This window comes from Natator depressus, chromosome 2 (assembly GCF_965152275.1).
Source record: "Natator depressus isolate rNatDep1 chromosome 2, rNatDep2.hap1, whole genome shotgun sequence".
Lineage (NCBI taxonomy): Eukaryota > Metazoa > Chordata > Testudines > Cheloniidae > Natator > Natator depressus.
This window is the reverse complement of record NC_134235.1, coordinates 225258803-225273496: the sequence shown is the minus strand read 5'-3', so window position 1 is coordinate 225273496 and position 14694 is coordinate 225258803. Positions and strand designations below refer to the sequence as shown.

At 43.4% G+C, this 14694-nt stretch overlaps 2 protein-coding genes across 8 annotated transcripts in view; one reads left to right on the top strand and one right to left on the bottom strand.

Moving 5' to 3' along the window:
- NSUN6 (NOP2/Sun RNA methyltransferase 6) overlaps positions 1–12955 on the top strand; it is a 60936-nt gene extending 47981 nt beyond the window's left edge. For 6 of the 7 annotated variants that reach the window (XM_074946036.1, XM_074946039.1, XM_074946037.1 and 3 more), the window contains exons 11-12: positions 1838–1963; positions 9569–12954. In XM_074946036.1, coding sequence (XP_074802137.1) covers positions 1838–1963; positions 9569–9781 — 339 coding nt within the window. In that variant the 3' untranslated portion in view covers positions 9782–12954. Of the gene's footprint in view, positions 1–1837; positions 1964–9568 lie in introns of all 7 variants that reach the window. The other variant, XM_074946040.1, reaches the window with a different exon arrangement.
- On the bottom strand, positions 4824–6984 carry LOC141983498 (uncharacterized). Its single transcript, XM_074946699.1, has 2 exons — positions 5945–6984; positions 4824–5365 (listed from the first exon to the last, which is right to left on the bottom strand). The coding sequence occupies exons 1-2, from the start codon at positions 6525–6527 to the stop codon at positions 4824–4826; spliced, it is 1125 nt and encodes a 374-aa protein (XP_074802800.1). The 5' UTR covers positions 6528–6984.
- Positions 12956–14694: the final 1739 nt, after the last annotated feature.

Below are 14694 nucleotides of genomic sequence, written 5' to 3'. Positions count from 1 at the left end.
CCCTTAGTGCAGGGCTCAGCCTGAGCTAGACAAAGCTTTTCTCCAGGGTCTTCCCTGGTCATTCCTCTTGATCAGAGAATGAAAGGGCAGGGGCTTTCCTCTCATCTTCTATGTAAGCCAAGGCCTCTAAATAACTAGGTCTCAAGCCTATGCTGCTGTGTTCTTGCCCCAGGTCTTGTCCTATAACTTCTTCCATCTCTCCCCAGGAGTTTTCTGCATAGTCTGTAAGACTCCTTTCAGGTCCTGTCACAGGCTCCTTGATTCACATTGCCCCATTTAGGCTCATTTGTAGCTCCCTCTCAGCAGGGAATCATCACCAAGCTTGGTACAGCCCCTGGAGAGCTCTCCTTAACAAGCTTCTGTTCCTTTCAACTCTTCCTCACCATAGAGAGACCCATACCATCCTGGGTGAGCCCCACCAGCAAGCTGGTGCTCTTCTCCAGCTCCTTCCTTATCATAGAGAGACGTATAATAGATTAGATTATTCCTGGTCTCTCTCTCATTTGGAAAATGCTTCTGCTTATATATCCTGCCCCCGTTTCCAGCAGACCCTGCTTCTAGCCATAGTTCCCAGAATACCTGACCTAAAAGGGGTGGGATTGGAGTAGGAATGTGTTTGGCACAGACTTGCCCCTGAAAGGCAATGCACCCTCTGGTAGACAAGTACGCCTCACTGATAAAAATTTCAAACACCAGTTGATATTCCCCCTACTGCAATGGATTTACCCACTCACCTCTTCTTAAGTTGAAGAGAACTGTACTATTTCCTGTATCATCAAATCTGTTCGGGGATTTCACATTTTTGTATTCTTATCTTAAACTAGTCTACACTTGAGGGATGCTCATGTCTTGGATAGACTGTAAGCAGAACCAATTGAATACTAGGAAGTCTTGGTGCTCTGGTTCCTACTTTCAAGACACCTCTTCTTTTAGATCTCTCCATTGCATACTGCCTTGCTCAGAACAAGATGAGAAAACAGAAGTTGTGTTAAGCTCAGTTTTTCCATATTCACAGCTGACTGAGTCAAAGAGAGGAAGGAAAGTTTAAATCCTTGTCTAGAATCCTTCAGATATTTACAAAACAAGATCAGTTATTTTCCTCTCTTTCAAAAGACTTCTGCTTTTCCTAGGGAGACTGTGTCATGTGTCAGGTACTATTAATCTTACAGCCTTAGAACATCTGTAGATATGTAAAGATTCTTCATTCTGTCTTTGAACTGGTGTAATTAAAGTACAGTAAAGTAATAGGAAACTACATTTTCTTTTCTAATCCTTTTCTTCCACCAGTTTCAGCAGAAGATGGACTAATAATCATAGTGTCATAATATGTGGGAACAACATCAACTGTCAGTCATTGATCGAAAGACTCTGTGTCCACATTTGGCTTCAGCTGATGAAAACAGATCCAACCTACATCTGGATGAGTTACACAGAGCTTTCCAGAGGGCTGTTCTACAGATCTTGAGGAGAGAGGTCACTTCCCTCAGCCCAGGAAGATGCACAAGCTCTAATGCTAATAGGGCAGGCAAGGCTTTCTAATTGGTTGGCTTCTGTAATACAAAAACTGATCTTTCTTCCAGAAGTAAACTTGGAAATGTTAGAACTTATATTGCATCCCTTGAAGGGGACAAAACGTCTATACAATTAACAGGATGCCTGAGTCCTAGACAGAAAGATTCTGGCCTAAATAAGTGTTACATTTACCTACTGTACCATAAAGGTTCCAAATAAATACGCAAATCATAATTAACCTTTAAGAAAACTTACTATACTGTTCAAAGTAATTCTGCATTGAAGATGGTTACACCATGAAAGCTGAACCACAATCTCTTTCTAGGCAGTGAAATTGCTAAAGCCAGGGGGCATTTTGGTGTATAGTACATGTACAGTTACACTGTCTGAAAATGAGGAGCAAGTTGCCTGGGCCCTGGAAACTTTTCCCTGCCTCCAGCTTCAGTCACAGGTAGGAACAGTTTCAGTTTACTATGTGCAACTTGGTATGCCAGTTTCAGCACTGGAATTTTAAGCAATATGGCGAAGAATTCTGCTGTAGGATGTTACTCTGGAAACAGTGAAGAAATGGTTTATGTGATTTCCTAAAACATATAGGGTATGTCTACACTACGGAATAAGGTCGAATTTATAGAAGTCGGTTTTTTAGAAATCAGTTTTATATATTCGAGTGTGTGTGTCCCCACAGAAGTGCATTAAGTGCATTAACTCGGCGGAGTGCTTCCACAGTACCGAGGCTAGAGTCGACTTCCGGAGCGTTGCACTGTGGGTAGCTATCCCACAGTTCCCGCAGTCTCCGCTGCCCATTGGAATTCTGGGTTGAGATCCCAATGCCTGATGGGGCTAAAACATTGTCGCGGGTGGTTCTGGGTACATATTGTCCGGCCCCCGTTCCCTCCCTCCCTCCGTGAAGGCAAGGGCAGACAATCGTTTCGCGCCTTTTTTCCTGAGTTACCTGTGCGGACGCCATACCACCGCAAGCATGGAGCCCGCTCAGGTAACCGTCACCGTATGTCTCCTGGGTGCTGGCAGACGCGGTACGGCATTGCTACACAGTAGCAGCAACCCATTGCCTTCTGGCAGCAGACGGTACAGTACGACTGGTAGCCGTCCTCGTCATGTCCGAGGTGTTCCTGGTCGCCTGTGTGAGGTCGATCAGGAGCGCCTGGGCAGACATGGGCGCAGGGACTAAATTTTTAGTGACTTGACCAGGTCATTTTTTTTAGTCCGGCAGTCAGTCCTATTGAACCGTCTTATGGTGAGCAGGCAGGCAATATGGATTGCTAGCAGTCCTATTGCACCGTCTTCTGCCGAGCAGCCATGAGATGTGGATGGCATGCAGTCCTTCTGCACCGTCTGCTGCTAGCCAAAGATGTAAAAGATAGATGGAGTGGATCAAAACAAGAAATAGACCAGATTTGTTTTGTACTCATTTGCCTTCTCCCCTGTCTAGGGGACTCATTCCTCTAGGTCACACTGCAGTCACGCACAGAGAAGGTGCAGCGAGGTAGATCTAGCCATGTATCAATCAGAGGCCAGGCTAACCTCCTTGTTCCAATAAGAACAATAACTTAGGTGCACCATTTCTTATTGGAACCCTCCGTGAAGTCCTGCCTGAACTACTCCTTGATGTAAAGCCACCCCCTTTGTGGATTTTAGCCCCCTGAAGCCAACCCTGTAAGCCGTGTCGTCAGTCGCCCCTCCCTCAGTCAGAGCAACGGCAGACAATCATTCCGCGCCTTTTTTCTGTGCGGACGCCATACCAAGGCAAGCATGGAGTCCGCTCAGCTCACTTTGGCAATTAGGAGCACATTAAACACCACACGCATTATCCAGCAGTATATGCAGCACCAGAACCTGGCAAAGCGCTACCGGGCGAGGAGGCGACGTCAGCGCGGTCACGTGAGTGATCAGGACATGGACACAGATTTCTCTGAAAGCATGGGCCCTGCCAATGCATGCATAATGGTGCTAATGGGGCAGGTTCATGCTGTGGAACGCCGATTCTGGGCTCGGGAAACAAGCACAGACTGGTGGGACCGCATAGTGTTGCAGGTCTGGGACGATTCCCAGTGGCTGCGAAACTTTCGCATGCGTAAGGGCACTTTCATGGAACTTTGTGACTTGCTTTCCCCTGCCCTGAAGTGCATGAATACCAAGATGAGAGCAGCCCTCACAGTTGAGAAGCGAGTGGCGATAGCCCTGTGGAAGCTTGCAACGCCAGGCAGCTACCGGTCAGTTGGGAATCAATTTGGAGTGGGCAAATCTACTGTGGGGGCTGCTGTGATGCAAGTAGCCCACGCAATCAAAGATCTGCTGATATCAAGGGTAGTGACCCTGGGAAATGTGCAGGTCATAGTGGATGGCTTTGCTGCAATGGGATTCCCTAACTGTGGTGGGGCCATAGACGGAACCCATATCCCTATCTTGGCACCGGAGCACCAAGCCGGCGAGTACATAAACCGCAAGGGGTACTTTTCAATAGTGCTGCAAGCTCTGGTGGATCACAAGGGACGTTTCACCAACATCAACGTGGGATGGCCGGGAAAGGTACATGACGCTCGCATCTTCAGGAACTCTGGTCTGTTTCAAAAGCTTCAAGAAGGGACTTTATTCCCAGACCAGAAAATAACTGTTGGTGATGTTGAAATGCCTATATGTATCCTTGGGGACCCAGCCTACCCCTTAATGCCATGGCTCATGAAGCCGTACACAGGCAGCCTGGACAGCAGTCAGGAGCTGTTCAACTACAGGCTGAGCAAGTGCAGAATGGTGGTAGAATGTGCATTTGGACGTTTAAAGGCGCGCTGGCGCAGTTTACTGACTCGCTTAGACCTCAGCAAAACCAATATTCCCACTGTTATTACTGCTTGCTGTGTGCTCCACAATATCTGTGAGAGTAAGGGGGAGACGTTTATGGCGGGGTGGGAGGTTGAGGCAAATCGCCTGGCTGCTGGTTACGCGCAGCCAGACACCAGGGCGGTTAGAAGAGCACAGGAGGGTGCGGTACGCATCAGAGAGGCTTTGAAAACCAGTTTCATGACTGGCCAGGCTATGGTGTGAAAGTTCTGTTTGTTTCTCCTTGATGAAACCCCCCGCCCCTTGGTTCACTCTACTTCCTTGTAAGCTAACCACCCTCCCCTCCTCCCTTTGATCACCGCTTGCAGAGGCAATAAAGTCATTGTTGCTTCACATTCATGCATTCTTTATTCATTCATCACACAAATAGGGGGATGACTACCAAGGTAGCCCAGGAGGGGTGGTGGAGGAGGGAAGGAAAATGCCACACAGCACTTTAAAAGTTTACAACTTTAAAATTTATTGAATGACAGCCTTCTTTTTTTTGGGCAATCCTCTGTGGTGGAGTGGCTGGTTGGCCGGTGGCCACCCCACCGCGTTCTTGGGCATCTGGGTGTGGAGGCTATGGAACTTGGGGAGGAGGGCGGTTGGTTACACAGGGGCTGTAGTGGCAGTCTGTGCTCCAGCTGCCTTTGCTGCAGCTCAACCATACACTGGAGCATACTGGTTTGGTCCTCCAGCAGCCTCAGCATTGAATCCTGCCTCCTCTCATCACGCTGCTGCCACATTCGAGCTTCAGCCCTCTCTTCAGCCCGCCACTTACTCTCTTCAGCCCGCCACTTACTCTCTTCAGCCCGCCACCTCTCCTCCTGGTCATTTTGTGCTTTCCTGCAGTCTGACATTATTTGCCTCCACGCATTCGTCTGTGCTCTGTCAGTGTGGGAGGACAGCATGAGCTCGGAGAACATTTCATCTCGAGTGCGTTTTTTTTTCTTTCTAATCTTCACTAGCCTCTGGGAAGGAGAAGATCCTGTGATCATTGAAACACATGCAGCTGGTGGAGAAAAGAAAAGGGACAGCGGTATTTAAAAAGACACATTTTATAAAACACTGGCTACACTCTTTCAGGGTAAACCTTGCTGTTAACATTACACACATAGCACATGTGCTTTCGTTACAAGGTCGCATTTTGCCTCCCCCCACCGCGTGGCTACCCCCTCAACCCTCCCCCCTCCCTGTGGCTAACAGCGGGGAACATTTCTGTTCAGCCGCAGGCAAACAGCCCAGCAGGAATGGGCTCCTCTGAGTGTCCCCTGAAGAAAAGCACCCTATTTCAACCAGGTGACCATGGATTATGTCTCACTCTCCTGAGGATAACACACGAACGGATGTTGCTTGAACGCCAGCAAACATACACTGCAATGCTTTGTTGTACAATGATTCCCGAGTACGTGTTACTGGCCTGGAGTGGTAAAGTGTCCTACCATGAAGGACGCAATAAGTCTGCCCTCCCCAGAAACCTTTTGCAAAGGCTTTGGGAGTATATCCAGGAGAGCCGCGAATGCCAGGGCAAAGTAATCCTTTCACATGCTTGCTTTTAAACCATGTATAGTATTTTAAAAGGTACACTCACCGGAGGTCCCTTCTCCGCCTGCTGGGTCCAGGAGGCAGCCTTGGGTGGGTTCAGGGGGTACTGGCTCCAGGTCCAGGGTGAGAAACAGTTCCTGGCTGTCGGGAAAACCGGTTTCTCCGCTTGCTTGCTGTGAGCTATCTACAACCTCGTCATCATCATCATCTTCTTCGTCCCCAAAACCTGCTTCCGTATTGCCTCCATCTCCATTGAAGGAGTCAAACAACACGGCTGGGGTAGTGGTGGCTGAACCCCCTAAAATGGCATGCAGCTCATCATAGAAGCGGCATGTTTGGGGCTCTGACCCGGAGCGGCCGTTCGCCTCTCTGGTTTTCTGGTAGGCTTGCCTCAGCTCCTTCAGTTTCACGTGGCACTGCTTCGGGTCCCTGTTATGGCCTCTGTCCTTCATGCCCTGGGAGATCTTGACAAAGGTTTTGGCATTTCGAAAACTGGAACGGAGTTCTGATAGCACAGATTCCTCTCCCCATACAGCGATCAGATCCCGTACCTCCCGTTCGGTCCATGCTGGAGCTCTTTTGCGATTCTGAGACTCCATCATGGTCACCTCTGCTGATGAGCTCTGCATGGTCACCTGCAGCTTGCCACGCTGGCCAAACAGGAAATGAGATTCAAAAGTTCGCGGTTCTTTTCCTGTCTACCTGGCCAGTGCATCTGAGTTGAGAGTGCTGTCCAGAGCGGTCAAAATGGAGCACTCTGGGATAGCTCCCGGAGGCCAATACCGTCGAATTGTGTCCACAGTACCCCAAATTCGACCCGGCAAGGCCGATTTAAGCGCTAATCCACTTGTCAGGGGTGGAGTAAGGAAATCGATTTTAAGAGCCCTTTAAGTCGAAATAAAGGGCTTCATCGTGTGGACGGGTGCAGGTTTACATCGATTTAATGCTGCTAAATTCGACCTAAAGTCCTAGTGTAGACCAGGGCATAGGCATTTTTAGTTGTTGCAGATCTGAACAGCATATGGATTTTTTTTTTTACATCTGTTTGATCTGTGCCATTACAATAATGGCTGTGAATAATGGGGAGTGATAGCTCAGTGGTTTGAGCATTGGCCTGCTAAACCCAGAGTTGTGAGCTCAATCCTTGAGGGGGCCATTTAGGGATCTGGGGCAAAAATTGGGGATTGGTCCTGCTTTGAGCAGGGGGTTGGACTAGATGACCTCCTGAGGTCCCTTCCAACTCTGATATTCTATGATTCTACTCCTTTCTGTTGTGTGGTAAGATATTTCTCAGAAGAATAGAATAAAATAAATTTTAATCTACTAATTAGCAAATACTGAAACTCCTGGTATATAACATCCATAGATAGAAATGGACTTGCAAGTAAAAGTATTTGAGGAACAGGAAAGTCTTGTCACCAGTAAGTGACAACATAGTGTTGACCAGGAAAATGGTCTTTCACAAAGTCTTTCTGTTAGCATTCTAGATGCTGTATGCTGCTGCAGAAATGTGCTTTGTAACAAATAGCCAATTTCACTTTAGGTAACATGAGAGGTTGAGAGCTATAGTACAGGTGGTGATTTTCATAGTGAATCAGCATATATCTAATTGCAATTCACTGAAGGGAGATTAAATGGCTTTACAGTCATACTCCCACCAGTGTATTGCAGTGGTTTCATGTATCTGTATACCAGTCAGTCATTTAAAACAGAGAGTGATCATAGATAGTTCATGACAGGCTAGCATTTTCCTTGTAGCTCTTTGTTCTTAATGCATATTTATACTTCTTTGTTGTTCTTTTATTTCAGTACCTCACAGGAGGGGCAAAATAAATTTAATGAATGCTATTGAAATAGCTATAAGAATCATGTTAAGGATGGAAGAAAATGTAAAAAACTGCTGGTGGGGTGGGGGGGAGAGAATACAAAGGTGGTTGTTAATACTGTATATGCAAGTCACCCTGGCACAGCAGTGGTTCTCAACCTATTTACCGTTGTGGGCCGCATCCAGTACTACCTGTGTGGCCCTGAGGATGTCACATGTGCTGCAGCTCTGGGCTGATTGGGCTGCAGGTTGAGAACCACGATTAGTCAAAGGCATTGTCATTGTGCCAGAGGTATATGACATCTATCCATAGAATCATGGACATGTCAGCCGAAATAGTTCTGTTACAATATGTAGTTCATTTCAGAGCCAATATTTGCAGATAGTAGGGGTATAAAAATAAGTGTGATCTTTGGATTCAGCTATTCTAAGATACTTCTCTTGTTTATACTAGTACTTTGAGAGACTTTATCATCAGACCAGCAATAGTTCTGTTCTCCTAGGCTTCCACTTAGGCAGGGTGTTAAGGAGATTAATTGTTAATTTTACTGGATTATATGGTTGAGGAGAAGTCAATTTGATATTGGTTTCGCATGTAAATATTGTAATTGTGCATGTAGTAAATGTACCTAGAGCAAGTAATTGGTACATCTTTTAATTGAAATGTTTTAAAAAATGAGAGTTTGGGATAGTGGTATGACAATAAGAGTGGCTGGTTGTGTTTAGCAGTAGAAGAAAATAAGACGTACTATCCAACATTTAACGGAGCTGGGGCTTGTGCTGAAGGTTATCACATGCCCACGTTTCCTCTATCAGCTGTTGATATGAGTACAGTCGTCTTTGCCATCCACTTCCTGGGAGTTTCCAGGTTATACCTATCATATCCAAAATGAAATGCTTTGTTTACTATCAGAAAAAAGAAATCCTGATAAATTATAAAGCAAAATTCTCATTGAAGTAAATGGCAAAATTCCCATTGACTTCAGTATTGGGATTTCACTCATGAAGTTAAAAGAAAAGGAGTACTTGTGGCACCTTAGAGACTAACCAATTTATCTGAGCATAAGCTTTCGTGAGCTACAGCTCGCTTCATCGGATGCATATCCGATGAAGTGAGCTGTAGCTCACGAAAGCTTATGCTCAGATAAATTGGTTAGTCTCTAAGGTGCCACAAGTATTCCTTTTCTTTTTGCAAATACAGACTAACATGGCTGCTACTCTGAAACTCACTGTCGTTTCCCGTGGAGCTATATAGGTAGCAGGCACATACTGTGTTTAAACACTTGCTATTTCAGCTGAATAAGAAACATTTTTTTCTAATTCTGATACCAACTGATCTAGAGCTGGGATTACATTTCTGTCACTTTAAGACTAAATGCGCTATCTTCTTGTACCTGTTGAATAGTGTATAGATTTTTTTTTTTTTTTTGGTCACCACCTGTATTCTGTGTATGAAGTACTAGTATTTTGGGTCTAATTTTTCAGATTAGGGAGTGACATTAAACAGGGTACATTGCCACAATAGTTCCATAGACATTTTATGATTTCTTGTAACTAGCTCTCCAGTAGCATGAGCTAAGATCCTCTTTCCTTTTCCTTATGAACGGGCTACAACAGAACAAACTCCAAGAGCTAGGATCAGCTTGGCTTTGGCTCATATAGAAATTGTATATTAAATATACTAAAGATGTTCAATTAAAATTATTCTACCAGTATGTTACACTGCATTCTCCTATACATAATTTCTTGTTGAGTTCATATTTTAATGTGTGTTTTTAATGAATCAAAACAACAGTAAATGCAGACTAATGTAAATAAACTGCTTTACTTTCTCACTTTAAAAAGGACCCACATATTGGAGGAGAAGGCATGAGGGGAGCTGGACTGTCACTTGATCAGCTGAAGCTGCTGCAGAGGTTTGATCCATCCAGTGTGACGTTACATGGAATGGATGTGAACTCTTTGCAGGACTCTAGGGAAGAAGACCTGATCTTGCTGGCAAACAACAACTGCATAGGGTTTTTTATTGCAAAATTTATTAAATTGAACAGCAAATAAACATTTAGCACCACAACCTGAAAAAACCCCTTTTGAGTTAAGACTGGTCCAGCTGTTAACTGTTTCTTCTCATGCATTGTTGTCAAGCCAACAGGCTGATGACATGGTTGCTCTAGAAGCAGTAACATCTCCCACTGTTCTACTGGGACAGAGCCACAGTTGCAGAAGGTGTTGATTCATTTTGAAGTCTCCATTAGTTTTTGTATTTTTAGTAGGTCAGTGTGGCAGAAGGAAAAGTAAATGGATTCACATTACTCCTTGTTGACTTACTGTGTACAGTATTGCACATTAAGATTACTGCTTGTTTTCTGTTTTAGCTTGTTGGTTTAATGTATATAGTATTGCATAGGAACAGGTTTTGCTATGGGAATTTAAATTTTATAAAATGCAAAAAAATCCAGATTAAATACATCGAAAAATATAAAGTCAAATTTTTTCAAGAATGATAGTTTCTATGAGGAATTTAGAAATTACTGCATCATTAAATAGTGATGTGAAATAGTCACATTTCACAAAGAGCTGTTTTCATAAATTAATAATTATAACATCTCATCTCCTTTATTTTACTACAAGCAAGATTCTCTATTCATATTATAGACACACAGGCTTTGTAGAATGTATTTTACAGCAGCATATGTATACTTCCCCTCTCACTTCAGGGAATGAAAGACACAGTGCTTCAAGCTCAAACTTGCCATTTTTAAGCCTGGATCAGTTCAGTAACAGCACAGCTGGACTGATTGACCAGAGGCAGTTTTAAAGTCCAATATCACTTACACCATGAGGGCTACAGTCTAATAATCTATGCCATTGGGATGGTGAAAATCTCAGTTTTTTCATGGCACATAGTATCACATTCCTGTCTCTACCTGACAGATTATGAGATCCAATCCTATAATTACAGAATCATAGAAATATAGGGCTGGAAGGGACCTCATGGTCATCAAGTGCAGGTCCCTGTGTGGAGGCAGAACCAGTTAAACCTAGACCATCCCTGATAGGTGTTTGTCCAACTTGTTCTTAAAAACTGCCAGTGATGGGACTTCATAACATTCCTTGAAAGCCTGTTCCAGTATTTAACTATCTTTATAGCTATTGGGGAAAACATTCTATCTACCTAGTCCCACTACGTCTCCATGTTCATGGAAAGTACAAGAACAATTGAACACCATCCTCTTTCTAACAACCCTTCACATATTTTTAAGAGTGTTACCAGGTTCCCCCCTCAGTCTTCTTTTCTTAAGATTAAACAGGCTGTTTTTTAAAAATATCTTTCCTCACAGGTCAGATTCTCTAAACTGGTGGTCCTCAGACTTTTCATGGTCACGGCCTTACCCCTGTCCCCCCCGGCACTGGGAGCATGGCTGCAACTCGATGGGGGATGCACAGGAATAAGGGAGCTAGGGACAGGGCTAGGAGTGGAGCCCTGGCTAGGGGGTCAAGGCTGGGGCCAGCAGCTGAGTGCAAAGCGATTGCTGAGTCTGGGGCGGGACAAGGTAGCACTGTCTTTCTGCCCATTGAGGCTGACCTGGGCCCTGCCAGGCTCTCCCCACCCCGCACATTCCTCCGTTTGAAGTCCACGGTTTGAGGTCCAGTGCACTAAAACTTTTGTTGTTGTGGTTGCTCTTGTTTGGACTTTCTCCAATTTATCCATGTCTTTCCTAACGTTTGGCACCCACAATTGGATATAGTACTCCAGCTGAAGACTGACCACTATGGAGTAGCACAGGACTGTTATCTTCCATATCTTACATATATGTTACTGTTAATACAAGCCAGGATATTATCCTTTTTCACAACTGCACCACATTGTTGGTTCACATTCAGTTCGTGATCCACTATAATTCTCAGCTCCTTTTCAACAGGACCACCACCAACCCAATTATTCCTTATTTTTTTTTCTCTTCCTTAAGTGAAGTACTTTGATTTCTGACCAGTTCTACAAGGTAATTTTGAATTCTAATCCTTTTCCCCAAAGTGCCTGCAACGTCTTCCTATCTTGGTGTCATCTGCAACTTTTGTAAGCATACGCTCCACTTCAAGTCATCAGTGACATCATGGTAACTTGCTGCTTTCTCTCCCCTGTCTCCTTTGAAACATTGATGTGGTGGTTAATATATCACAAACTGCTGGAGACTGAAATCAGTGCTTAGTACCGTCTGAAAAAACGTTGTAATCCACCTTGCAAGTGGCTTAAACCCTAGCTGATCAGGAGGCATCAGGTCCTAATTGAGAAGGGAATTAAAAAAGATTGCAATGAGAATGGTTTACTTTAATAAACCTGCAAAAATGTATACTAATCCTGAATGTCTACAGCTATTTGGTGTACGCAGACAGTGTAAGGGCTTGCAGCTTCATGTAGTCGTCCTCATTTCCAATACAAGGAATATTGCTGGAACTAGCGATGTGTAGGAATGAAAATGGTGGGTGCCGTTCAAACCACCTAAATTCAGGGATTGATGGGGGAGTTTTTTTTCCTTGTTTTTGATTGACAACTTTTGTTTAAAACTATTACTTACAAAATGTTTGAATATTGAAGTAAAACTGTATTTGGTTTGAGTGAACAGCGTGACTGGTATTTCCTTCTGTAAAAGTCAAATAGTTTTGAGTTCACGTCAGTCTGTTTTCTACCTGAGATACTACTGCTTGGTTTGCAATTGAAACAAACTAGTAAAGGTTATATAATTTTGTTACTCAGTGTGGTTTGTTCTTAAATTTAGTTTCTGCTTTTAGCTAAGGTTGTTAATAGTATATGTTTATCATCTCATACATCATCTGTAAGTGAGAGCCATTCCTCACTGAGGGAAAGGAATCAGTTTGAAAGCTCTTCTCTACCTTAAATGTCTACCCCTAGGATTAATCATAACTAGCCGAACCAATGCTTTTAAACATGGTTAGCCCTAAGTACACTCGGTGCAAAGTCTTTTGTGAAGTCCTGTTACTTAAAATGTGTTAGCTAGCAAACCCATTTTAAAAATACAACCTGTTTTCCGACTCTAGACATGGCCACACGACTACTTAGTAATAGGATTTATTAGCTGGCAGTTGCACTTGTATGTCAATGCTAGTAAAAGACATCATCATCTTTTGAGGGGAATGCCTGGACTTAAATCCTGTAACAGTCAATTACGACACTATGGGTTGTATTCTAACATGTACATTGAGAAGAGCAGGGAACTTCTTAGTTGCTGCTTTCAATATGCACTAATAGTAGGAGTTGTGCTGTGCAACCGTGAATTTGAAATAGGCAGCAGTGTTGAATTGTGTCAGGCCTGCTGTGGTCTTTCCTCCATGGATTAAAAAACAAACAAATCTCTGTTCTAAAGCAGAGAACAGGCTGTGCCAAAGCTGATCTCAGCTGACCTATATAGGAGTTCTCAGGAACTAAATTATTAACAACCCCAGCTTCCATTGTTTCCACTGCTGCCCCAGTTCATATCCATCTACAAGTTCTTTCTGATCCAAAGGGATTAATGAAAATTGTAGGCAATTTTCCCTTCTGCTTTGAACTACAGAAGTCTAGTGTCAACATCAAGCTTCTGGTCCCCAACAGTTCTCCTCCTAGACTGCCTCTCCCAGTTACTCTGACACAGCATTGTTCCTTTGTAGTGTCTTTGTATTATAAGAGAAAAATAGTTTACCAAAAGGGATTTGGTTCCTCTAACTTCTAGTGTGTGGGGATGTGGGATGGATGCGTGTGGTCAGTTGACTCGAACTACCTTTTTTGTTACGTTCTCTACTGAAGTTGTATTAAAAGCAACTCTGAATTTTTTGTAAGCATTAGCAAGTGCTTTAAAAATATCCTGAATAATCAAACAAATAACAAAATAGTGTCATTCAGTAATTAACATTTTTAAAAAAAATCTACACTTCAATTACATATTTTTGGCTGAGATTTAAAAAGAAAGTAAATGGCTGCATGACGCTGGTTTAGTATTTTTGTCATGAAAAATGAGTGCTGAGCTTTGAAGTTATACAACTGTAACTGTTTCTGCTTTGTTGCCAAAGACATTAAAGGGACACTGAGTCAAAATCCTATTGGATACTTGTTTTTCCTTTCCAGTCTTACTATACAGAGAATGAGAGGTGGGAGAGAATATAAATGTATATATTGTGCTCCCTTTTAATCAGTCACTCTCTGTATGGTGACAGACTGGCTTGGTTATAGTAGGTTTCACTTTCTAGTGCTTATGCACTACCTAGTGCAGAATGTTAAAATCCCAAATGAAGATGTTAAACATTGAATGAAAAAGGATTCTTGCTACAAAACCTAGATCATGTGTCTAAACTACCTGACCGTAGCCCTTTAAAAACAAAGTCTCAAAGCAGTTTTACCTGTTTGTAGAAATGCTTAGAGATAAGCAGGGGGGACAAGTCTTACAACAGTACCAACTCTAGAAATTCATCTTCATCAATGTAAAGGTAAGTACCTAAAGTAGCATGAAAAAACGGGAGTCCTTGTGGCACCTTAGAGACTAACAAATTTATTTGGGCATACGCTTTCGTGGGCTATAACCCACTTCATCGATGGGAGCCGCAGGAAGCCAATGGGAGCTGTGGGAAGCGGCAGTCAGCTGCAGGTGGTCTTGCCTGCGGAAGGTCAATGTAAACAAACTGTCTCACGGCCTGCCAGCGGATTACCCTGATGGGCTGCAAGTTGCCCACCACTGTTCTATGTTATATATTTTTGATTGAGACTTCTAGAACAACTGTTAAAGAATGACAACTTTTCTAACCTTCATTAAATAATTTAGCACCAAATTTGGTTTCATACTATTATCATTTGTTGAAAGATAGATATGGGTGGGTGGGTGTGTGTGTGTGTATCTATCTCTGTCTCTCTCTCCAGGGGTGATCAGATTAACAAAATATGTATTAGTTAAAGGAACAAAATTTTGATCTGATATTACACC

Bases quoted from the DNA above. Each gene is read 5' to 3' on its own strand.
- LOC141983498 (XM_074946699.1), bottom strand. From the start codon at position 6,527: ATGCAGAGCTCATCAGCAGAGGTGACCATGATGGAGTCTCAGAATCGC. The intron at 5,366-5,944 runs GTGAGTGTACCT...TTTCTCCACCAG, and splicing joins AGGCGGAGAAGGGACCTCCG to CTGCATGTGTTTCAATGATC.